Consider the following 25,954-nt stretch of genomic DNA (forward strand, 5'->3'; position numbering starts at 1 on the left):
TTGTTTTTAGTCTGATTTATTTTTTCATAAAAAGCTCATCTGATAGTCAAGTTTGTCGTAGGTGTTTGTTTCTATATTTAAAGCTTCATGGTTCATGTTTTCTTGGGGGTTTTTTTTCTGTTTCAGTTGATAGAAAGAGGAATTTCTTTTCTGCTTTATTCTTTCCAGTTTTCACAATGTAAACGACTTTGGGAACATCTTTTTACTTAATTTTAATTTGTTTGGTTTGTGGCTTCTCAGGTTCAGTAATTGCTACATCCTTCACGCTCCAAAATAGGAAAATTGATTAAGTTGAGAGAGAGAGAGAGAGAGAGAGAGCAAGTGCATGTAAGTGTGTGTGTGTTTGTGCACATGAGTGTGTGTGTTTGTGTGTGTATATTAAAGTTTAAAGTATGTATGCATGTGTGTGTGTGTGTGTGTGTGTGTGTGTATGTGTCTGTGTGCTTGTATGGATGAGCTTGTGTGTGTGTGTGTGTGTGTGTGTGTGTGTGTGTGTGTCTCAAGTCCCCACCCGACGATGTATATCTTCACCTTCACCTTCACCTCTCCCGTAGTCTGGGTTCAGACCGTTGGGGCACCGCTGCTGACCTGGCCACCACCCCTCTCCACTCTTCACGGTTTTCTGATTTCCTCAGGGCGTCATATATCTATAAAGCACTAAATTTCAGGAAGATACACCTGAATGATATGCGAATGAACGCATGTTGCATACCACATTTTGCTGTGACCCCTGTAGTTATGGAACCAGAGGCCTGACAATCAAAACATTTTTTTTTTACTTGACTTTGCTTTGACTTCACAAAGTCCCCTTCCCCTCCCCCACCCCTTTTTTCATGGGCAGAAAAGACCTTAGCGGTAAATCACCCAGAGTTCAGAACCCTCCCACCCTCTCTCTTGGTCTGTACAGTATTTACAGTATTGATTGTTTGATGTTCGGACTATTTGTCTGGACAGCTTGGAGTGTGTGTGTTTTGTTTTTTGTTTTTCCCTTTTTTGGGGGGGTCCTGTCCAAACATTTTGTGTGTGACAAGTATCTGTCCCTGTCTGTCTCCATCTGTCCCTGTCTGTCTCTGTCTGTCCCTGTCTGTCTGTCCCTGTCTGTCCCTGTCTGTCCTTGTCTGTCCCTGTCTGTCCCTGTCTGTCCCTGTCTCTGTCTCTGTCTGTCCTTGTCTGTCTCTGTCTCTGTCTGTCCCTGTCTGTCCCTGTCTGTCTCTGTCTGTCCCTGTCTGTCTCTATCTGTCCCTGTCTGTCTCTGTCTGTCTCTGTCTGTCCCTGTCTGTCCCTGTCTGTCTCTGTCTGTCTCTGTCTGTCCCTGTCTGTCCCTGTCTGTCTCTGTCTGTCTGTCTCTGTCTCTGTCTGTCCCTGTCTGTCTCTGTCTCTCTGTCTGTCCCTGTCTGTCCTTGTCTGTCCCTATCTGTCCCTGTCTGTCTCTGTCAGTCTGTCCTTGTCAGTCTGTCTCTGTCAGTCAGTCTCTGTCTCCATCTGTCCCTGTCTGTCTCTGTCTGTCTCTGTCTGTCCCTGTCTGTCTCTGTCAGTCAGTCTCTGTCTCCGTCTGTCCCTGTCTGTCTCTATCTGTCCCTGTCTGTCTCTATCTGTCTGTCTCTGTCTGTCTCCATCTGTCCCTGTCTGTCCCTGTCTGTCTCTGTCTCTGTCTGTCCCTGTCTGTCCCTATCTGTCCCTGTCTGTCTCTGTCAGTCTGTCTCTGTCTCTGTCAGTCAGTCTCTGTCTCTGTCTGTCCCTGTCTGTCTCTGTCTGTCTCTGTCTGTCCCTGTCTGTCTCTGTCTGTCCCTGTCTGTCTCTGTCTGTCCCTGTCTGTCCCTGTCTGTCTCTGTCTGTCTCTGTCTGTCCCTGTCTGTCCCTGTCTGTCTCTGTCTGTCCCTGTCTGTCTCTATCTGTCCCTGTCTGTCTCTCTCTGTCTGTCTCTGTCTGTCTCCATCTGTCCCTGTCTGTCCCTGTCTGTCTCTGTCTGTCTCTGTCTGTCCCTGTCTGTCTCTATCTGTCCCTGTCTGTCTCTGTCAGTCTGTCTCTGTCTCTGTCAGTCAGTCTCTGTCTCTGTCTGTCCCTGTCTGTCCCTGTCTGTCTCTGTCTGTCCCTGTCTGTCTCTATCTGTCCCTGTCTGTCTCTGTCTGTCCCTGTCTGTCTCTATCTGTCTCTATCTGTCCCTGTCTGTCCCTGTCTGTCCCTGTCTGTCTCTGTCAGTCTGTCTCTGTCAGTCTGTCCCTGTCTGTCTCTATCTGTCTCTATCTGTCCCTGTCAGTCCCTGTCTGTCCCTGTCTGTCTCTGTCAGTCTGTCCCTGTCTGTCTCTGTCAGTCTGTCTCTGTCAGTCTGTCCCTGTCTGTCTCTGTCAGTCCGTCTCTGTCTCCATCTGTCCCTGTCTGTCTCTGTCTGTCCCTGTCTGTCTCTGTCTGTCCCTGTCTGTCTCTGTCAGTCTGTCTCTGTCTGTCCCTGTCTGTCTCTGTCAGTCTGTCTCTGTCAGTCTCTATCTGTCCCTGTCTGTCTCTGCCCCATTGAATCATTCCTCCCACCACCCGCTGCCTCACTCCCCCCCCCCCCCCCCCCCCCTAGTGACCAGCATTCCTTTGCTAATTAGAGAAAACAGAAGAAATTAATGATGCAGAGTACAAAATTGGTTAATTTGTGTGAGTTTGCTGTGTGTGTTGTGTGTGTGTTTGAGTGTGTGCATGTGTGCCTGGTGTGTGTGTTTGTGTGGATGCATGTATGCCTAATGTGTGTGTGTGTGTGTGTGTGTGTGCGCACATGCATGCTCACACGCTTATGTCTGTGTGTTTGCATGTTTGCATGCTCGCACGCACGTGTAGCAATGACTCCCATGTACGGCAAAGGTTACCAGTAGCCTTCCCACATATTGATCTGGCCGCACCTGCGCCACTGTGGCTGGCAGGCTCATGCTCACCTTTTAGCAGATAACAGACAACACAGATTTTTCAGCATGCCATCATCAGGCGTGCTGCTGCATGCTAAGCTGCCGTTACAGTCTGTTGCCTGGCTACAGCATTTTTTTTTTTTTACCTCCCTTGTAATTACGTCTTTCCTGGCACTAGAGCTGAGGACGTTGAGTTTTCTAGAAGCTTCACTCTGCGTTTTGCCACTCAGTTTGTTTGCGGGTTTTGACTCTGCTGCTTTAATAGTCATTATAGTTTTTGAGGTCCTCTGTTGGTGCAGCCGTGCTCGATGTTTCTGTGAGTATCAAAGTAATGTGACGTGAGGGTCTGTCAGATTCAAGGGATTTTAAGATAAGTTTGCATCTTAATGAATTGACAACAGCAAAAAAGTTTGATTGTAAAAAATCACTGATTTCAAAGTCTGCATTTCTAAGCTGACAGAATATCAGTTGAAACAAGTGATGTGTGTGTGTGTGTGTGTGTGTGTGTGTGTTCATCTAAGTTTGCTATTGAACTGATGATGTGCAAAGTTTCTTATTTCTGCAGTTTTTTGTGTGTTTTTGTTGTTGTTGTTGTTTGTTTTTTGATAAATGCTTTTGTATGGAATGGTGATTTGTTATATAACATATTCTCTTTCTGTTTAACACTGCTGTTATGGAGGCAGTGTATCAACACCAGTTGCTACTTATTATTGATTGCTTCAGTGACATGAGAATATTGCTACATCTTTAAACCCACTGCTGTTTTTCTTTCTTTTTTTTATAAGAGATTCTTCTCAAGACTTTTTAATGTTTCTGTTCTTATCCATATATCATAAAAATATTATCCTTACATCACAACAATATTCTATCTTAAAGTTTTTCTTAAAACATCTGATTTCATTATTCTTTTTTTTAAGGGGGATTTCTTTGCAGTTTGCTTTTAACAGCGGGGAGATTTGAATTATATTAAACTCATTGCATGTTTGGACTGTTGACAGAATGTAATTATGTTCAGAAGTCTTCTACTTTTTCATGTTACTTTATTTTATTTCAGTTTTTGTTTTCTTATTTTGTTCTATTTCATTTTATTTTAAAGATTTAAAGGTTTGCACTTTTTAAACACCCATCGAATGACTGGTGAACTGTAAACATTCTGACCCCCCACTTCTGAATGACTATGTGTCATTAGTATATAAAATCAAACTGGTTTTTTTTGTGTTTGTGTGTGTTGGTGCTGGTATGTATGTATGTATGTATGTATGTTTGTGTGTGTATATATATTTTCAGGCCGGGTCAAGGTGACTTCACCAACACAACAGAAAACAACAACCTCCCAGCAGAGTGAGTAATTTGCCTTGTGTATATCACCTTCAATATTTCAGTTGCTTTAATTTTTTTTTTTTTTTTTTTTTTTTTTTTTTTTTTACATGTACCTCAAAATATGCTTTCTTTAGAGTAGCCTAGTCAGTGATGTCTGTTTTATGTACATGTATAGTTTTGAGCCAACATTCTCCTTTTTCTCTTCTGTTCCTATAAGTTAAAGTCACTTCTGTTCCTCAGTCTCTGTCTGTCTGTGTCTACCAGTCTTTCTCTGTCTGTCTGCCTTTCTGTGTGTTTCTCTCTCTCCCTCTCTCTCTCTCTCTTTATCCTTGTTTGTCTGTCTCTCCCACCCCCCATCTCTCTCTCTCATTTTCTTTTCAGTTTCTGTACCACATACCTCATGCATCCCTCATTGTCACTGATTCATGTTGTGCATGTCGTTCATTGTGAAGCACTGGGTTACCATAGTTTCACAACATCACAAGCCTTTCAACAGTAGTTCCCGTTCACCAGACCCCCCCTCCCTTATTGTACGTAGTGGGAACAAGTGGAGTACGCATAACCTCTGTACAGTTTAGTGATGTTGAGAAACATCACCCACCTCATGTCATTAACTGTAAACTGTAGATATTAGAATAAATTGTTTTCACGGATGTGTGTGGGTGAAAAGTTTTGGCTTCATAGAGAGACCACTGTGTAGTTAGCGGAGTTTTGCATATTGGTTTACTTGGTTGATGGGTTGGCACTTTTTTTTTTCTTTTTTTTTTCTGTCCCATCGTTTGCACCGTTTTCAGTGTCAATACTCCAACGCAGCTTATTCTGAGTCCCCCAAGGGTTTGTTTTTTTTTGTTTTTTTTTTAACTTTTAAAAAAATTTTCCAAAAACATTTATACAATACAGAGAATAGTATGAAACAAACAATATAAAACGAACAGTAGCATCTTCCACTACAGAGAGAGAGAGATAAAACAAAACAAAACAAAACAGACTAAACAAGGCAAAACAAATCTGTAACAACAACAACAACAACAACAAAAAGGAAGATTTGTCCAATCATTCAATCAATCAATGCTTACACATTAATGATTGTAGTAATCATGATGATTTAAGATGACATTAATAATAAATAGCCTGGACCAGTTGTAACATAGCGACAGCATCAATTGTGTCAACTATTACAGTAATGATATCTAAGAGTCCCCCGAGGGTTGGCTCTTTGTTCTGGTTGTAGTCTGTCTGATCTGTCATTCCAGATCCGTCATATCAGAATGAAGTTCAGTGCCAAAGAGTCAATCCGTTCTCTAGAAAAACAACAACAGCGTTTTATTCTTAAAAATGTAGTTTTTCGGATAAGACAATAAACCGAGGTCTTGTGTGCTGCATACACAAAGTGCACGTAAAGAACACACAGCAACTACGTGGTTGTCCCTGCAGAAATTCTGTAGAAAAATCTACTTTGATTGTAAAACAAATGAATACACTTTCAGACTTTTTTTTCTTATTCTTAGTGGGTGGCTCTGCATTGTGCCTAAGCGCTCTCCCAGGGAGAGCAGCCCGAATTTCACACAGAGAAATCTGTCGTGACAAAGAAAGGTCAGAACGCATTCATTTTCATAACGAGACAACCAGTGTTGTTGTTATTTCTGTTCTTATCAGTCTCTTTCTTTGAAAAAAGAGCAAGTTGCTGTAAATGATATAAACATGTGAGTGAGAGCTTTTATCAGTTTAATCAGGCTGAAGTATTTATTGATTTGTCAGGTTTTTATGTAAAAATTAGCTTTGAAGCAGCTTAAATAACTAGAATTGTTCACTGAAAAAGAACAGCATCATGAACACTTGATGGGTTCGTAAGATGGGAACTTGAAGAGGGTGTGGGAGGCTGGCATTACCAGTTCCTATCCAGTATTGCCATTTTTCTCTTATTCATTCATTCATTCATTCATTCTTTACTCATTTCTCCATGTCTTCATTCCTTCAATACTTATTTTAGATTTTTAATATATGATTGAATTGTTAACTTTTTTCTTATTTTTTCTCATTTTTTCTTTGTTTCCTTTTCTTTTATTATTCTTTATGTGATGCCCAATCTAACCATTAACATATCCTTAAAACCTCAGAAAAGCTCTTCTCAACATATTCTGTAGATCTCATAGGTTTATTGACCAGAGTGACGGGCGCAATAGCCGAATGGTTAAAGAATTGGAGTTTCAGTCTGAGGGTCCCGGGTTCGAATCTCGGTGACGGCGCCTGGTGGGTAAAGGGTGCAGATTTTTCCGATCTCCCAGGTCAACATGTGTGCAAACCTGCTAGTACCTGAACCCCCTTCGTGTGTACACACAAGCAAAAGATCAAATACGCATGTTAAAGATCCTGTAATCCATGTCAGCGTTCGGTGGGTTATGGAAAAAAGTAAATACCCAGCATGCACACCCCCGAAAGCGGAGTATGGCTGCCTACATGGCGGGGTAAAAACGGTCATACATGTAAAAGCCCACTCGTGTACATATGAGTGAACGTGGGAGTTGCAGCCCACGAACGCAGAAGAAGAAGAAGACCAGAGTATTCTTCTGCCATAAGTGCTCCATTATCACTGTGTATACAGGTTGAGCGTCCTAAGTTTAAAGGAGGACAAAAAAACAAAACAAAAAAAACACAAGTTATGTGCCAGTGTTTTTTTCTGGATTAAAAAACAACCACCCCAAAACCCCAAGTGTGAATTGGATAATAAAATCTTGGATAAAGACTGTTGTGGTCTACATTAACTTGGTAATGGAAAAGAACAAGAAGACTACAAATGAACTGGACATAGCTGACATCAGCCTGTTTAAAAAAAAAAAAAAATTTCCTTTCTTCCTTTTTTTCCCCCATTGAGCCCAAAGTCTGTATATGCAGTTCTTAGTAAGAGTCAAACAAAACTGAAACAACAACAACAAGAAAAAAACAAAAACACTTCAGCAGAGCCCATTTGGGAATTTGTACTCAATTTTTGGACGACAACAACAGCAGCAAGAAAAAAACAAAAACACTTCAGCCAAGGCCGTTGGGAATTCCTGCTCAATTTTTGGACTCTGTGAAATGAATTGTGTTATGGTTATGTAATGACACTTCACCTTCTCATATTTGTTTGTTTTGTAATAAGGTATTTGATTTTGGTATCATCTATAAAAACAACAAAAACAACAAAGCAACAACAACAACAAACAAAACCCACTGCATGATTGTATTTCATTCCTTTAGCATCTTTTCTGTGTTGTATTTTATATTTCTGGAGTGAATGCATCTACATCTTTTAGTGTCAAAAGATTCATTTTGAATTTGTTGTCATGTAAAAACAATTTGGAACCACTGAATGTTTTGTTAATCTTTTATGTTCTTCATCAATCACTTCTTTTTTTTGTCTTTTTTTTTAATATGGGGGTGGGGTGGTGGGGTGGGGGGTTACTTTTGCATTAACCACATTTAATATTTTTTTGCTTTTTGGGTTTATTCCTTTTTTTTTTCTTTTTTTCTTCTTTTTTTTCTTTCTTTCTTTTTTAAAAAAAAAGGGTATTTTATTTTGGTTTTGTGATTATTTCTGTAACTGAAACAATTTCCCCCACCCCTCTCCTCTCGATCCTCTCCTCACCTGCCCTCATCTCACCCCCATGTTCAGACCAGGGAAGGATGAAGGTGTAGACAGCTTGGAGAACACACCTCTGTCTCGCCTCTTGCTGGCCAAGTCGGCAGCAAAAACACTGATGGCAAAGTGGGTTCTAGACCTTTCTATATGCTGCTTCTTTTTTTTTATTTTCTTCTTCTTCTTCTTCTTTTTTTCTCTCTGGTATTGTTTTCCCTTTTGTCCATGGATGAAGTCACCCATAGTCCTTGGCACTTGCATGCTTGGAGTTTTTATGCTGATGGTTGCACTGTGCACTGCTTGGGTTTAGTGTGCTGGTTTTATTGGGTTTTTTGGGCGGGAGGGGGGGGGGGGGGTATGTGATTTTGTTGTTTGTTGGCTTACTTATTTACTTGATTCATACCAGGTTTTTTTATCATTACAATGCTTACTTCTGCTGAACTGCTCTTGAGGATATGGCTGTTTGCTAAAAACAAAGTGATATTGATTTTCATCAGCAGCATTCATTATCTAAATAGTAATTATGGATATATGGTTTTGTACTCCCTTTTAGCAGCAGCACAATCTAGATAGCAGCAGCATCTAAATGATATTTAAAGGACATAGTTCTTGTACTTCTCTCTGTTTGTCTCTTGTGGCCCCAGAGAGTTACTCCTCATTTGATGAACAGTGTAGCGCAGTGTTGTCCAGACAGGTAATCAGGATGAAAGCGTGTTTGTTTTGCTTGGCTCCTCCCCTTGCTGCTGATTTCGTTGTGCATCAGGCTGATTTCCCCCATGCCAGGCTTTTCAATTACAGGCAAGCATGCAACAGTATTTCCGTCACACACACACACACATGCACTCTCTCTTTTCCCTTTATTCATTCACACACACACACACACACACACACACACACACACACACACACACACACACACACACACACACAAACATGCAATCTCATCAGGTTCAATGTTAATGAAAATTATTTCTCTTTTTTTTTGCCATGGTTGTGTTCTTTTTTGTGGTGTAGACAACCCACCTACCCCACCCCCACTCCACCCCCAGACAACATTTGATTGCATGCACATGCATGCGGTCACAGGTTTATGCCAATGTGCATTTGCAAGTATGCGACACTTTCTTTTGACTGGCACAGTATTCCATTATCAATATTATTATTTGACATGTGCACACAAACACACACACAAACACACATGTACAACACACATATATTCACACACACACACACACACACACACACACACACACACACATTTGCATATGTTCATATGTTGGTAACATGAAATGCATGTTGAATATTTCAAATTTATCAATATTATTATTTGATATGTGCACACAAACACACACACAAACACACATGTACAACACACATATATTCACACACACACACACACACACACACACACACACACACACACACACACATGCACTTGCATATGCACACTTCCTTGTGCACATGCATATGAAGACATACCCTCACAGACAGCCACACACATAACCAAACACACACGATAACAAAGTAAACAAAGAAATAAAAGTTTAAAATAGTAGAATAAAACAAAATATAGTGCAAGGAAAGATACCTGGGAAGCAAACGATAAGATTGTGCACACACAAAAACAAAGAAAAGAATAAAATCTTTTTTTCTTCTTTTTTTCTTTTTTTTTTTTTAATAGCTTGTTTCTGTCTGAACTTCGTGTCTTTTAGTTTTAAGTAGATAAGGTGTAGCACATGTATCTGTCCCAGGCTCTGACAATTCCCTGAAACTGAAACTGTTACACAACAAAATGGAAAACTTACACTGGACAACAAGCTCACTAGCCATAATAGAGATGACAATCATATGTATGCTAAGGCCAGATCTAGTTCTTACAAAAGACACAGTAACAGTTAACCAGCTACACCAGTTCTGCATTTGTTTGCTGCTGGATAAGAAAGGAAAAGTTACAAGACATTTTTTTTTTTTTTTTTTTTTTTTTGCATCTGTTGTGTTTATGCAATTTTGTTTTTGATTATACAACATGGCCTCAAACTTGTGGTCAGTCCCTGTTCCAAATACAGTCATGGCCAAGTATGGATGCCCTCGGAAATTTATTTCCTTGGTCAGCCAATTCCATGAAGGCATTTTTGTGTCATTATGAAAGTTTCTGGGATTATGATGTACGTATGTTTGTATGTATGTATGTATGTATCTGTCTATCTATCTATCTATCTATCTATCAAAGAGAGAGAAAAAGATTTTTTTTTTAAACTTAAGTTTATTCACAAGTGGTGAAGATGTTTTATCATGTTAATCAATTATCAGCCAGCAGGAAATTAATCTTCCATTTGCAAGGCATCATTGCAACATTTAATTGCCAACAACGTCAGATATTTAGGCAACATATTAACTTAAAAACAACAACAACATTTATTTGACACTGTGGATGTGTGCTGCAGGGTGCATTTCCTTCCGTACGTCCATGCATGTTGTTGTTGTTGTTGTTTAATTATTATCATTTAGTTAGTTAGTTAGTTATATTTTTTTTTTTTTTTTTTTTTTTTTTTTTTGTACGCTTATAGTTGACTTCATCAAGTTTTTGTGCCTTATACATATTATTATTAGTAGTAGTAGTTCTTTTTTATGTTTTTATTTTTATTTTTTTATTCAATAAATTTTTTTTTTTCTCAAGGCCTGACTAAGCGCATTGGGTTACACAGCTGGTCAGGCATCTGCTTGGCAGATATGGTGTAGCGTATATGGATTTGCCCGAACGCAGTGATGCCTCCTTGAGCTACTGAAACTGAAACTGAAACTGTCCATGCATGTGCTGTAGATTATATTTGTTTGAATGTTCTTTTATATTTTGATAAATGTGGAAGGACAGCGAAAGACCATGTTGGCAGGGTTTAGGTGTCCTTTTTATCACAACAGATTTATCTGTGTGAAATTCAGGCTGCTCTCCCCAGGGAGAGCGCGTCGCTATACTACAGCACCACCCATTTTTTTTGTAATTTTTCCTGTGTGCAGTTTTATTTGTTTTTCCTGTCGAAGTGGATTTTTCTACAGAATTTTGCCAGGAACAACCCTTTTGTTGCCGTGGGTTCTTTTACGTGCGCTAAGTGCATGCTGCACACGGGACCTCGGTTTATCGTCTCATCCAAATGACCAGCGTCCAGACCACCACTCAAGGTCTAGTGGAGGGGGAGAAAATATCGGCGGCTGAGCCGTGATTCGAACCAGCGCCCTCAGATTCTCTCACTTCCTAGGCGGACGCGTTACCTCTAGGCCACCACTCCAGCATTTGTGCTGATGCTGTTAGTAAATCACGACACAGTTAGACATGTGCCAAGACAGATAGGAACACTGCATGTGTTTTCATTCTGATCCAGTTGTTATTGCTGTGTTTTGTGCTTGGATGCTGCGGTATGGAATACACACATGTGTACATGTTGATATGTTGGTAGCATGAAGTACATGTTGAATATTTCAAATTTATATCATAAACGTGAGTGAATATTCACAGAGGAAGGAAGTAAGGAACAAAATGATTGCTCATTGAAATATATCAGTTAACGTGGGAGATCATTTCTTGTCTCCTGCAGCTTTGAGTTGGGTTTTTTTTTTTCTTTTTTTTGTGTGTGTGTGCGTGGCATCAGCAAGCGTTATGTATTTCCTTTGTAAGCTTTCAAAGCTCTTATTTCTATTGTCAGATATGATCTCCCTCTCTCTTTCTCTCTCTCTCTTTTTTTTTTTTTTTTTTTGTGGACAACTAATTGCATTTGTTTGTATGTCTCTCCCTTTCTCTCTCTCTCTCTCTCTCTCTCTTTTTTTTTTTTTTTTTTTTTTCTTTTTTTGTTGCATCAGCGAGCATTATGTATTTCCTTTGTTAGCTTTCAAAGCTCTTATTTCTGTTGTCAAATATGATCTCTCTCTCTCTTTCTTTCTCTCTCTCCTCTCTTCTTCTTCTTTTTTTTTTTTTTTTTTTTTTTTTTTTTTTTTTTGTGGACAACTAATTGCATTTGTTTGTTTGTCGCAACTTTTATTTTCATTTTGGACATTTCTGCTGTGCTTGGTCTTGTCTGGAAACTTAGTGATGGATGTGAATTGAACTGATTTTTATTTATTTTTTGTTTGTTTGGTTTTTTTCTTCTTGTGGCCTTAGATTGAAAAGACCCATTAGTTCTATGTCCTCTGGCTTCAAGACATGGTTTTGTGGTATTTCCTTTCTTCTGATTGTGAGTCATTTTGAAGAATGCAGTTTGAATGACAAATGCAGTGCTGTTGCAGTTTTGAGCAAATTCAAGATTTGGAGGTTCTCTCTGCTCTCTCTTTCTCTGTCTCTGTCTTTGTCTTTATTCCTGTCTCCCTCTGTCTCTCTGTCTGTCTGTTGCTCTCTCTGTCTGTCTCTCTTTCTGTGTCTCTGCCTCCTGCCCTGCCCACAGTCATCCTCTGTCAGTGTGTGTGTGTGTGTGTGCATGTGTGTGCATTGTGTGTGTGTGTGTGTGTGTGTGTTGTGTGTGTGTATGTGTGTTTGTGTGTGTTGTGTGTGTGTGTGTGTTGTGTATGTGTGTTGTGTGTGTGTGTGTGTGTTGTGTGTGTGTGTGTGTGTGCCCTCACTTATTTTTTCATTCTTTCTCTTTCAGTCACGTTTTCTTTCCTTTTTTCCTTTTTTTTTCTCCCTCTCTGTCTTTATTTCACCTTCCTCTCTTCCCTCCTTTGTTCCTTTTTTTTTTTTTAACCTTTCTTTTCTTTTCTTCCTTTCTTTTCTTTTTTTTTTTAAATTTAATTTATTTATTTATTTTTTTTTACATCTTGTTCCTCTCTGAAATATATCTTTTTTTACACATGTTTATATATATGAACATGTGTATTGTACATATGTATCATAAGTATGGATGAATATACCACACATGTATGTGTATACATACATGCATGTATGTTTGCATATATCATATTCATTTCCTCCTCTCTCTCTCTCTCTCTCTCTCTCTCTCTCTCTCTCTCTCTCTCTCTCTCTCTCTCTTTTACTCTCGTGTGTGTGTGTGTGTGTGTGTGTGTGTAGTTGTAGTTGTCTTCAGTTTAACATCTTCCACTTTTAGTGATATTAGAAGTTAGATATTATATCGTGTGTAAGTGTGTGTGTGTGTGTGTGTGTGTGTGTGTGTGTGTGTGTGACTGGTATGCAAAGAAAACTTTTATATCAGTGTATATGAAAGTAAGCATGATTATATGTAAATATATGTTTGTGACATCACAGCAGAATCACTTATAATTTTTCACTTGTAGTCTTCAATGGAAAATTGCAGTATGCCAAACAATGTGTGTGTGTGTGTGTGTTACTTAACCTAATTACTCTATGTTTTTGTACTGCACAGTAAGCCTAATAACTGTGTGTTTGTGTGCTGTGCAGTAAACCTAACGACTTTGTGTTTGTGTTCTGTGCAGTAAACTTAATAACTGTGTGTTTGTGTGCTGTGTAGTAAGCCTGATGACTGTGTCTGTGTGCTGTGCAGTAAACTTAATGACTTTGTGTTTGTGTTCTGTGCAGTAAACTTAATGACTGTGTGTTTGTGTTCTGTGCAGTAAACTTAATAACTGTGTGTTTGTGTGCTGTGCAATAAACCTAATGACTTTGTGTTTGTGTTCTGTGCAGTAAACTTAATAACTTTGTGTGCTGTGTGGTAAACCTAATGACTGTGTCTGTGTGCTGTGTAGTAAACCTAATGACTGTGTGTTTGTGTTCTTTGAAGTAAACTTAATAACTGTGTGTTTGTGTGCTGTGCATTAAACCTAATGACTGTGTGTTTGTGTTCTGTGCAGTAAACTTAATAACTGTGTGTTTGTATGCTGTGCATTAAACCTAATGACTTTGTGTTTGTGTTCTGTGCAGTAAACTTAATAACTTTGTGTGCTGTGTTGTAAACCTAATGACTGTGTGTTTGTGTTCTGTGCAGTAAACCTAATAACTTTGTGTGCTGTGTTGTAAACCTAATGACTGTGTCTGTGTGCTGTGTTGTAAACCTAATGACTGTGTCTGTGTGCTGTGTTGTAAACCTAATGACTGTGTCTGTGTGCTGTGCAGTAAGCCTGTCCAGCCTGAAGTGACGGTCAGTGCAGTGATGCCAGACGAGGACAGTCTGTCCATATCAGATGCATGGGACGCGCCTCTTCTGTCCGCACAGCAGAATGCTCTGTCACCACACATGTGTGTACTATTATTAATAATGATTATGAATAAATGAATCATATAGATACTTATATTGCACCTATCCTTGGTTAGAAACCAAGCTTAAAGCGCTTTAGAAACACGGGGTCATTTACACAACAGGCTGCCTACTTGGGTAGAGTCGACTGATGGCTGCCATTGGGGGCGCTCATCATTCGTTTCCTGTGCCGCTCAGTCAGATTTCAGGCACATACACACCCCGAGAGACATGTAACATTTTATGTGTATGACCATTCTTTTAAAGTAAATTTACCCTGTTACGTTTGCAGCTGTACTCTGTTTTCGGGGGTGTGCATCATGGGTATGTTCTTGTTTCCATAACCCACCAAATCCTGACATGGATTACAGGATCTTTAACGTGTGTATTTGATCTTTTGCATCTGCACATGAAGGGGATTCAGGAACAAGCAGGTCTGCACATATTGAACAGTTACATGCACACACACACACACACACACACACACACACACACACACACACACACACACACACACACACACACACACACACACATCCCACTCACTCCCATATATCTACATAAAATCATGAAGTGATTGTGTGTTGCAGGAATGTGTTTTCTAGAGGGCATCATGGGTGGGTGGGTGATTTCTCATGTTCAGTTGTGCGAGTGTAATGTGGCAAGTGTTTCTCTGTGTGGATGGAGGTGTGTGTGTGTGGGGGGGGGTGGGGGGGGGGGGGGGGGGGGGGGGGTGTTGTTGTGGAGGGCAGAGGAGAGAGCAATGTGGGAATAAAATGTAAGGTATTTTGAGCAGTATTTGTGGTAAAAAAAAAACAAAAAAACAAACACCAAAGAAACATGCTATATAAATTTCCATTGTTCTGTTTTTTTTAATTTTATTTATTGAATAGGTGTTGTTACAAGAATAGCACACATATATGCATGTGTGTGTGTGTGTGTGTGTGTGCACTCCACAAAAAGTTCCTTCAAAGGAGCTGCAGAGGTATCACTATCAATCCATTTTCATCACAGCGACGGCAGTGGCTACATCAGCCCGTGCAGCATCTACTCCATCGAAGCTGACCTCGGGGCAGAAAAGGACGAGCTGTTTGAAGAGGAAGACAAGCACGAGCTGGCACGACGCCTGGAACAGGAAGTGGCTGGAAGCATCCTGGCCCTTTGGCGGGAGCGGCTGACCCAGCCCATGATGCCCAATGAAATCGAGATCGAGTACGACAGCGATGAGGAAGAAGATGTCAGCACTGGTAGCAACACTCCCACCTCCACCAGTCCTCGGTCGCCGCCTTCTCCAAACGTCATTCCACCTCCGTCTCAGTTTGCTGACGGGTCTGGGGGCCAGAGAGGGGGGTCCACTGCCTTCCCATTTCCGTGAGTGGTTTGCGGTGAAAGGTTGAATTTCCTATGTGGGAGTGATGGCCTAGAGGTAACGCGTCCGCCTAGGAAGCGAGAGAATTTGAGCACGCTGGTTCGAATCACGGCTCAGCCGCCGATATTTTCTCCCCCTCCGCTAGACCTTGAGTGGTGGTCTGGACGCTGGTCATTCGGATGAGACGATAAACCGAGGTCCCGTGTGCAGCATGCACTTAGTGCATGTAAAAGAACCCACGGCAACAAAGGGGTTGTTCCTGGCAAAATTCTGTAGGAAAATCCACTTTGATAGGAAAAACAAATAAAAGTGCACGCAGGAAAAAATACAAAAAAATTGGTGGCGCTGTAGTATAGCGACGCGCTCTCCCTGGGGAGAGCAGCCCAAATTTCACACAGAGAAATCTGTTGTGATAAAAAGAAATACAAATACAAATACAAATATAGCTTTTTGTTGCCATCAGTGAACAGTGAATTCACACCCACTGTATCTCAGTTGGTAGTGCGTGACACTGTTCATTCCTGGGGTGCGGGTAGTTTTTGTGGGTTGTTCTTTTTTAGTGGTTTTCTTCTTCAGTATCAACTGCTTGACTGCTGAATCCAGTTGAAGTGAAGTCAGTGTTGGATGCTTTTGAAGTGCAATCAGTGCTTTTCTTGTGCTCTTTAAGTGGTGAGTTTGGTTTTGCTGACCGAAGGAATGCACTCCTTAGAGGAAGAAGTCCATGTTAAGAGTGGTGACCGACGTCCTGACCTGTGAGCTCTGTCATATCACAGTGAGGTGACAGCCCTTCACTGACATCCTGGCCTGTGAGTTCTGTCATATCACAGTGAGGTGACAGCCCTTCACTGACATCCTGACCTGTAAGCTCTGTCATATCACAATGAAGTGACAGCCCTTCACTGACATCCTGGCCTGTGAGCTCTGTCATATCACAGTGAGGTGACAGCCCTTCACTGACATCCTGACCTGTAAGCTCTGTCATATCTCAGTGAGGTGACAGCCCTTCACTGACATCCTGACCTGTAAGCTCTGTCATATCACAGTGAGGTGACAGCCCTTCACTGACATCCTGACCTGTAAGCTCCGTCATATCTCAGTGAGGTGACAGCCCTTCACTGACATCCTGACCTGTAAGCTCAGTCTTAGTGAGGTGACATACTTCACTGATGAGCATACTCAGCAGCAGCAGCAGTCAAAGGGTTAATAGGTGGCACCCCCCAATGTGTCTTTATTTGCTTTTTACATGTTTTTAACATCTTTACTTACATTTTGAGATAGCCACGCTCCACTTTTGGGGGTGAATGTATAACAAACAGAATGCTGAAAAGCATTGTGCATTTAGATTGTGCATTTGGTTATCAGCATGCATATGCACAGAGATATATAAAGGAGATTATATATATTGAAATGAGAGACAGGGTCATCACCCCTCACACAACAGGCACTGCAGGATTCAGACCTGGACCTCTCTCTCTCTCTCTCTGTCACACACACACACACACACACACACACACACACATGCACACACACACACACAAACACACTTTATTTTTAATGATATATTTGTTCACTTAAAAAAATCATATACATATACTTGTTTTCTTGCTCTCAATTTTTTGGTTTCCTATTTGTTTTGTTGAAAAGAAGTGTCCCCTCTCTTGGTTTTTCTGAGATTTTCTTCCTTTGTCTTTCTCTCTGCCTCTCTCATTCTCTGTCTGTCTGTCTCTCTCTCTCTTTCTCTGTGTGTGTGTGTGTGTGTGTGTGTGTGTGTGTGTGTGTTGTGTGTGTGTGGCTGAGTGATCACCCTATTGTGTACTTTTGACCTCTTTCTAGGGACCGGAGGCCTGGAGATTAAAGTTTTGTTCTTGCTCTCTCTCTCTCTCTCTCTCTCTCTCTCTCTCTCTCTCTCACACACACACACACACACACACACACACACACACACACACACACACAGAGACCATGAATGTCTGCATGTATTACCATTACACACACACACACACACACACACACACACATCGTGAACGGCTGCATGTATTTGCCGTCACTTATGATATTATATTTCATTACTTACTTGTTCTTAACTCATTCTGTACCATTAAGTAATTACTTTGACTGTTCTGTCAGCAGGAAAGAACGTCAAAACAGTAGGACGGGATCCATACAGAGTGATGAGAACGACAACTCATCAAACTCCCTGGAAGCCGCCAGAATGAAGCTGCGTAAAACCCGCTTCGATTACAACAAAGATACGCTTCGTCGCCCAGTCGACATCACACCACAGCAGGTTGATTTCAGACATGTCTTGAAGAAGGGTCCTAAACCAAGTGACTAGACTGGTTAGTTACGTGTAAAATACATTCCAGAGACATTTTTCATCATCATGATGGTGTCAGATTGCGAACCGTTGTTATCTGTATGCGCAGTAATTGTGGATGTGCTTGTGAGATATTTGCTGGTGACAGATAGGTCATGAGATTGATTACTGTTGTTTGACAGGTTCAAGCAACGTGTGTGTGTGTGTGTGTGTGAATAAGGGGGAAAAGAGAGAGTGCATGTGTGTGTGTGTGTGTGAATAAGGGGAAAAGAGAGAGTGCATGTTTGTGTGTGAGTGTGTGTGTGTGTGTGTGTTATCTGTGTGTGAATGAATAAGGGGGAGAGAGAGAGTGCCTGTGTGTGTGTGTGTGTGTGTGTGTGTGTGTGTGTGTGTGTGTGTGTGATAAATTGAGAAACAATATGCCAGGAACAGCACTTAGGAATGCTGAGGAATAAGCACATTGTGAAGGAGTAAATACATTTTACTCAAACATGAAGAGTTTGCCTTGGATTAGTGTTTCATGGTTCCGTATTGCAGAATATTCTTCACAATAATGATCTGTATAAGAATTACACATGTAAATTATTACAAATGAAGTGTCTCTACATATGACCCATGTCGCAAAATAATTACCGGTACAACTGATGTGTCTGTGTATGTAATCATGTCACAAAATGATTACAAAAGAAGTCTCTGTGTGTTGCCTTGTCACACAAATATAATACTGGTAGCTATTATACTGACCAGAAGTAGAATTGAGAAGGAAAGATTGAACATGTCATTGTTGAAGAATGCAAACCTAGTTACGAAAATGCTTCAGGCGCTTTCAGACACTTTAGAATTTATCATTCTGTATGTTGAATATGATAGTCAATGCCTTGTTTAGGTGGTTGGAAAAAGAGAGAAAGTCTCATTCACTCAAGTCCATTTTAGAATGATTTTGTGGTTCTACCCAAATGGATTGTGTAAAAATATGTCATGACCTTCATAAAGAGATACAATTCTCACAGAATCACGGATTGCTCACGAGAGGACAAGACTTTAAGTACTTATGGAAGTGCACACTTTTTGTATTTTTATTCTCATACATAGTTGTTTGATATATTGTGTCTTGATATTGTTGTGTTTTTAGCATACATTTTTTTCTTCATATTTGATGGTTTTGCAGTATTGCGTAACCATTGATGGTATTTTTTTTTGTTATTACTGTTGTTGTTTCTTACTGTTCTTGTCATGTTGTTGTTGCTATTTCTTCAGTATCTCTTCATTTTCTATCACACTATTTTGAAAGTCTCTCTGGTTCTGTATGGAGAAAAACTGCAATCACTTATTGATTTGCATAGGAGTCCAGATTTGTTGCTTCAGTTTATGTTATATTCTTTGTAATGTAGTATATATCAAAATCTGTTTTTGATGTCATTGTTTACATTTGTATTTTAACAGTCATTTTACTTTTTCAATGCAATCAAGTTTGGATGGTGGATCAAGGATAGATCTTAAGGGATAAATTCGTTTTGGACTAGAATGGAGAGCTTTCGATAATTATTCGTTTTGGACTAGAATGGAGAGCTTTCAATAATTATTCGTTTTGGACTAAAATGGAGAGCTTTCAATAATTATTCGTTTTGGACCAAAATGGAGAGCTTTCAATAATTATTCGTTTTGGACTAGAATGGAGAGCTTTCAATAATTGTTGTTATAGAAACATAAATATTTTTAAATGTCTTTTCTCCAGAAACAGTTATAAAGTTTGTTTTGATATATATGTGATTTTTTTTTTTTTTTTTTTACAAAACTCTATTGCTTGCTTATTCAGATTTGAATATTGCATTTAGCAGAGTTATTGTAGGCTTATTACTAAAGATACACCAACATATGTTGTTAGGCGGAGAGTGAAAATGAATGTACAACTTTATAGATAGAATGTGACATATGAGTTCTAACGCATCTGCCATCACAAACTGTGTGATGTTTTCATTTATTGGTTTTGTATCAGTCTCTGATGCCGCTTACAGTTCTGAAATCGAAACCATGGATTTACAGTTTCTTTTTCTTGTGATACATGAAGATATGTGTGCTTGAAATCAACAACATTTTGAAGTTTTGAAGGCAATAAGTCTGTTAGTTTCTGACAACACACAAAAATAAGTTGTTGTCAATTTTTTTGTGCTCATGCACACATCTTTTGATATCATTTACAAGATGGTGTATGTGTGTGTTTTTGGTTTTTTTTTGTTTTTTTTGTTTGTTTGTTTGTTTGTTTTGTTGATGTTGTTTTTGTTGTTGTTTGTTGTTGTTGTGTGTGTGTGTATGTGTGAGTGTGTGTGTGTGTGTGTGTGTGAATAGTTTCAGCTCCACCAATATTTATTGCTATGTATACTTAATACTGAATGCAATATTCAATGCATTGCTTCAAAGATGTGTGTATAAAGTGAGCATAGTTCTGCAAATGTTAAAACTGCACTTGCGTTTTGTAAACTTTTTAACTTTTTTTTTTTCATCATATATAAAAGATCAAAACTGAAAAAAAAAGAAATAGGGAAAGAGAGGCAGGTAACAAGAACATAAGACTGGTACAATGTGTTAATGTGTATTCGAGAATGTACCCTGTGTTCTGTTGCATTTTGTCAGTGGAACATTCAACAGACTGTGATATTCTCTCAACTGTCAATTTTGTCTCCTGAAGTGCATCTTTCAGTGACTGTGATGACTATTATATTTTGTAGTTGTTTTTGTTTTAGTTTTGTTGCTGTAGTTGCTGTTGTTGATTTGTTTGGTTTTTTAAATCCCTTGACTGCTGCTGATGCTCCGCAGTGAAGGGCCATCACCTCACTGAGATAAGGCAGAGCTTACAGTCAGGATGCCAGTTACCTCTCTTTATTCGGACTTCTTTATAATCTTGGAACTGCTTCCTTTTTTGTTCAATAAAAATAAAAAAAAATCAAAAAAAAAATCAATGCCACCACTAAAAAGTATGCATGTCACACTGATCTCATTTTCCCTAGGTTTAGTAGTCAAAGGGTTAAAATGGACCTTTCATGATACATTCCATTAAACAGAGAAACAAAGATTTTTTTTGTGTGTTTTTTTATATTTAATATAAAAAATAAAATAAAAATCTTTTTCTTTTATTTAATAATAACATTGATTTTTTTTACCTTAAAAAATGAAAACAAAAAAAAAGAAGAAGAAAGGTCCACTTATACGCTTGCTTTTCCACTTCCCCACATCTCTCACGCGTTCCTTCCTCTCTCTGTCTTTTGGATCTCTTTCTGTATCTGTGTCTTTTTCTATCTCTGAGACACACACACACACTGGCACACATGCACTCACACACACACACACACACACACACACACACACACACACACACACACACACTGTTCCTTGTATCTCCTCATTTTATTATCTTTTTTTTTTAAATTATAAAACTGACACACCTCATGTGATATCTGAAGTTGTGTTTGCTCAAACATCTTTGGTTGCTTCTTAATTCACTACCTCATCCACATTCTTCTAGTTCTATACACACCCATCATCTTCCCAGATCACCTGTAAATTTTGTCAGTAAAATCCATAAAGAATGGAAATAATCGATAAAATGATGCCGCTAGAGTCACATAACTGAGCATGATTTCATGCAGAATAGTGATAAGGAAAAAACATATTGATAAGTCAAGAAATACAAGTAAAGAAAAGAAGAAGTTTGTGCAAGTTTGTTTTTTGAAAAGAATTAAGCTTTCTTGGCTTACAAGCAAAGTCAGTATGTTTGTTGGTTTCTTTATATTAAAAAATAGAGAGAATGAATAAAAAGGAAGGTGCATGCTTCATAAGGTCTGTGCATACATTTTTGGCTGCAGTCTTATCACAGCAATAATGCTTTAGATTGTCATTGTCTTCTGTGGATTTGATACACATACTGAAAGACTGTGGAATACTATTCATTAACAACAACAACAAAATGAATATAAAAAAATTTTTTAAAAAGATAAGTAAATGAATGGTAAATAAAGAATAAATAATTGATATTAAAAGAATTAATTAAACAAACATGAAACAACAGTGGCTAAAAAAAAAAAACCACCCCATTTTATTGCATGGGAACATTCTGGCTGGAAACTGATAGAAATAGATTTTTATTGGTTTCATATTTTGCTTCAGTTCTGTTTTAAGCATCATCTTTCTGCCACAGTCATTGTCTCACTTGTGTATCCCCCCCCTTACTACCCCTCCCTCTCCCCCCCCCCCAGGCCCCCCCCACCCCCCCCCCCCCCCACACACACACACACACCCTGTCCCACTCCAACCCCACCAACACAAAAAACAACAACAAAAAAACACAACAGCCAAATAAACCCAACACCCAAAACAACAACAACAGAACAACGACAACAAAAAAAAACAAAAAAACAACAACCACACACCACCTCTTACACTCCCCTTATTTAGCTTGTGTATTGCAGAAATATGTATTTTCTTAGAAGATGGAAACAGGTAAGGAGAACAAAAGTATCATTGTGATGCCTAGCATCAATTTTGTGTTGTCTGCACAATGATACGATTTCATCATAGTCATCTGTATTTCAGTATTCAGTCTTTACGTTTTAAGTCCTGATAAGAATCAGAGGTTTTCTTGCTCCACAGATCAAGTGGGAAGAGGGAATGCATATCATGCTTCACTTATATTAGAGTTAGTATTCCTTGGTGAAGGATGGTTTCAAGCTGGACGTGAAGGTTTGTTTGTTATAATTATTAATGAACTCATGCTTGTCTGAAGATGTATGTGTGAATACAACTTTCTGTGCATCTCTGTTTGGCTTTGAAAGTGACTGGCTACATAATTTTACTTCCTGAAGATGAATGGCTGTGGGTGTGATTAGCTGAATGAGTTTGTATGTCTTCAGAGGATGCATTCTTCTGTTTCTTAAAAAAATTATCTGTGTCTATTGGCTTTGTGCTTCTGTATAACTGGTTCTCAAGGTCTTTAGGCGGAACTTATGGTTGTCTGAATATGACGTCTGCACTTTCAAGATTGTATGTTTAATCTCCAGTTGAAGCTTGTATGTGAAATCATCCTTTGAAAATGATCACTTGTGCAAATAGTTGACTGAGAGTGATTTTGGGGTTTTGTTGTTGTTGTTGTTGTTGTCTCTCTGGGTAATTTCCTGTGCATTTCACTGTGAAGGTGTTTGGTTTGATCTGTGATTTGCAGAGTTGTATGCATAGAGATGTTTGGGTGCGTTGACATATTCAGGCAGATTTGCATGGGTCAGAAAACAAAGGACAAAATCTATGGTAAGTATGCTTCACCAGAAACATACTTCATGCATTGATATTCATTGGATCAGATAATTGTTTGAACGTTCATGTTCAACGGGACTTATAAACTGTCTTTCGTTATATTGAGCATCAATTTCTTCAGCTGTTACATTCACGCACATTTTGTCCATTGATTTGTTTGTTTGATTTTTAAGAGTGTTTTAACATGCTCTGAACTGGTCTCTGTGGTAAAATTTGCAAAAGCAATATAGTGATAATGATAATAGCATATTGTACTTATACGACACAGACTCCCCATATGATAGACTCCATAGCACCTCACATGAAACGATACATACACATTAATGCATTATACCACACAAGAGCACATGAGGACACAGAAGTGAAAAAAACAAAATCTATATCCACCAACACAATGCTACAAATTGCAGATATGAATAATTTCAGAATAGAGGCACAAAATATGCTCTACACACATACACACACACATGCGTGCACACACAGACACACACACACACACACACACACACGTACACACACAGTAAACACCGACCCTCAAGCACACACACTACAGGAAGACTCCAATGAAGGGGGATACAGAAGGAGAGCGTAGGGGATGGGAGGAGACAGACAAAGGACTATGCTTCGTCACATCCAAAGACCATTTTGTACAGGTATGTTTTCAGTTTTCTTTTGAAAGAGAAGTTGGTGAGTGACGGATATCCAGATGAGAGAATTCCAGACAGAAGGTGCTTGATTGATACTGATTTGAATCAAAGACGCTAGAAACAAAGGGTATATATACCCGGTTGGGTTTTTGCTTGAAACGAACCACAGGAGTAACAGAGTCTGGAGAGGGAGAGAGGACTGTTGTAAAGGCTTTCTGTCAAACCTGGTGAAAAAAAAAAAGGAAGACATTCTCCGCTTTTTAAAGACAGGTTATCGAAAGTTTGTTTGTGCACCAAAACATTGATATTACATTCACATAAAGAACAGTAATGTTTACTTGGAATACTTTAGCAGTCACGCAGATTTTTACAGGACAGCGTTTAGTTTTCTTGTTAACTCTGTGTGTATCTTAGTATTCAGTTAATATTGTAACCGTTTACTGTGTGTATTCATCTTTAGTATTCTGTTCAGATTGTAAACTGTTTAATTTGAAAGCTTTTCCAACTGATATTATTTGTAATTGAAAATAGCATTGTTTCATCACTAATTTTCATATGTTCTCTTAAATCTTGTATTCATTCCACAAATCAGTTCTTGGTGTGCATTGAAGAGCGCGCACACACGTGCGTGCGTGCGTGCATGCATGTGTGTGTGTGTGTGTGTGCACCAACAATAATCTTCAGGATTACCTGCAAGTCATGTGTATAAAGTCTTTTTACATGTGTGTAAACCTGTGCGGATTTTATATATAACCAGATGCTTCAGGTCTGATGTCTTTAGCAGGTGTGAGAATACGTATTTCTCTCAAATGCATTCATTTAGGGAGTCAGAAATGTAGAAAGACACACCAAATACTTTAACTCTCTCCATACGAACGGCAAAAGAGACGACGTTAACAGCATTTCACCCCAATTACCATCATCAAAATATTGCAAGCGGAACACTCTTACACTGAAGAGGTGAATATTGACAAAGAATACCACAATTCTGACGACGGAAGCTAAAGGTTGGGTCATTCAGACACCCACTGGACATCCGAGGGGTCTGTGTAGAGGAGAAGAGAGGACTGGGCGTACTGAGTGAGTTAAGCGTCAAGAACATGATGCTGTGAAGGAATGGTTCAGTATGGCTGTAACTTATGTTACATTTTCTTGCTTGTTTCATGCAATTTTTTTTTAAACAGCTGTGTTTTATAGTATTTCATTGATTTTGTTTTAGCTGGACTATGAAGGACATAAAGTTTGTTGCTGTTCATGTATTTCTTTTTTAATTTGTTAATATTTTTTTTCTTATTTGTTCATTTTTCATTCATTTATATAATATTTCATTGATTTTGTTTTAGCTGGACTATGAAGGACATATAAAAATTTGTTCTTTTTTAATTTGTTTATATTTTTTCTTATTTGTTCATTTTTCATTCATTTATCTATCTTAAAAAAATGTATTTATCTGCTTATTTCTTTGTTGACAGTTGAACATTTTTTTCTCTATGATTTGTTGTGCTGCAGATAGAATGCAATCATTGTTTGTGTTTAAGAGTTAGATGGATGCAGGAGTTTTCAGTCTCTTCTTTTAAGTGGGCATATGTTGTATGAAAAAAAATAATGCAGGGTCATCATATCATTCTGATAAAATAGCAAAGTGCTGGCACCAAAGTTTCTCTTTTTGTTGCTGCCCACAAAGGTATGAACTATGTACACAGTTGTGTAGCTCATGTATTGGCAGTGCAAAATTAATGTTCTTTGTACACATTGATTGTGTAGATCAGACATAGTCGAATAAATTACTTACAAAGAGAAATGATGCAAGCATGTATTACTTTGATGGAATGGAACAGTGTTTATTCTCTATATCCATTTCTACCCTTGTCTGTCTGTTTTTCTGTCATTGCTCTGTCTCTGAAAACTTGGCCCCATCTGTGTCTGTCTGTCTGTCTGTCTGTCTCTCTCTCTCTCTCTCTCTCTCTGCCTGTCTGTCTTTCTGTGTCTGTCTGTCTCTGCCTGTCTGTCTGTCTCTCTCTCTCTTTGTGTGCCGATCCCTTCCTGTTAGCAGCACCTGTCAAAAATTAACAAAAAAGTAACAAGGACTGTCTTATCCATTTGATCATTATTGTGACACAGCCTTAAAATAGGTGCATTTATACATACATACACACATTATCTAAATGTCTCAAGCAGACTTAATCTAGATATATTCATTTCATATGCACATACACACTTGCGCACACTTACACACACACACACACACACACACACACAGAGAAAATGACACACACACACTCGCGCACACACACACACACACACGCAT

General features: G+C 39.0%; 1 protein-coding gene across 1 annotated transcript in view; it reads left to right on the forward strand.

The window, feature by feature from the left end:
- The window catches only part of LOC143292230 (myosin-IIIb-like), a 151,446-nt gene extending 129,524 nt beyond the window's left edge, over positions 1-21,922 (forward strand). The window contains 5 exon segments of the mRNA XM_076602418.1: positions 4,173-4,226; positions 7,858-7,950; positions 13,892-14,014; positions 15,027-15,383; positions 17,512-21,922. Coding sequence (XP_076458533.1) covers positions 4,173-4,226; positions 7,858-7,950; positions 13,892-14,014; positions 15,027-15,383; positions 17,512-17,716 — 832 coding nt within the window. The 3' untranslated portion in view covers positions 17,717-21,922.
- The last annotated feature ends 4,032 nt before the right edge of the window (positions 21,923-25,954 follow it).

The sequence above is a fragment of the Babylonia areolata genome, chromosome 18, assembly GCF_041734735.1.
Source record: "Babylonia areolata isolate BAREFJ2019XMU chromosome 18, ASM4173473v1, whole genome shotgun sequence".
In the NCBI taxonomy this organism is placed as follows: domain Eukaryota; kingdom Metazoa; phylum Mollusca; class Gastropoda; order Neogastropoda; family Buccinidae; genus Babylonia; species Babylonia areolata.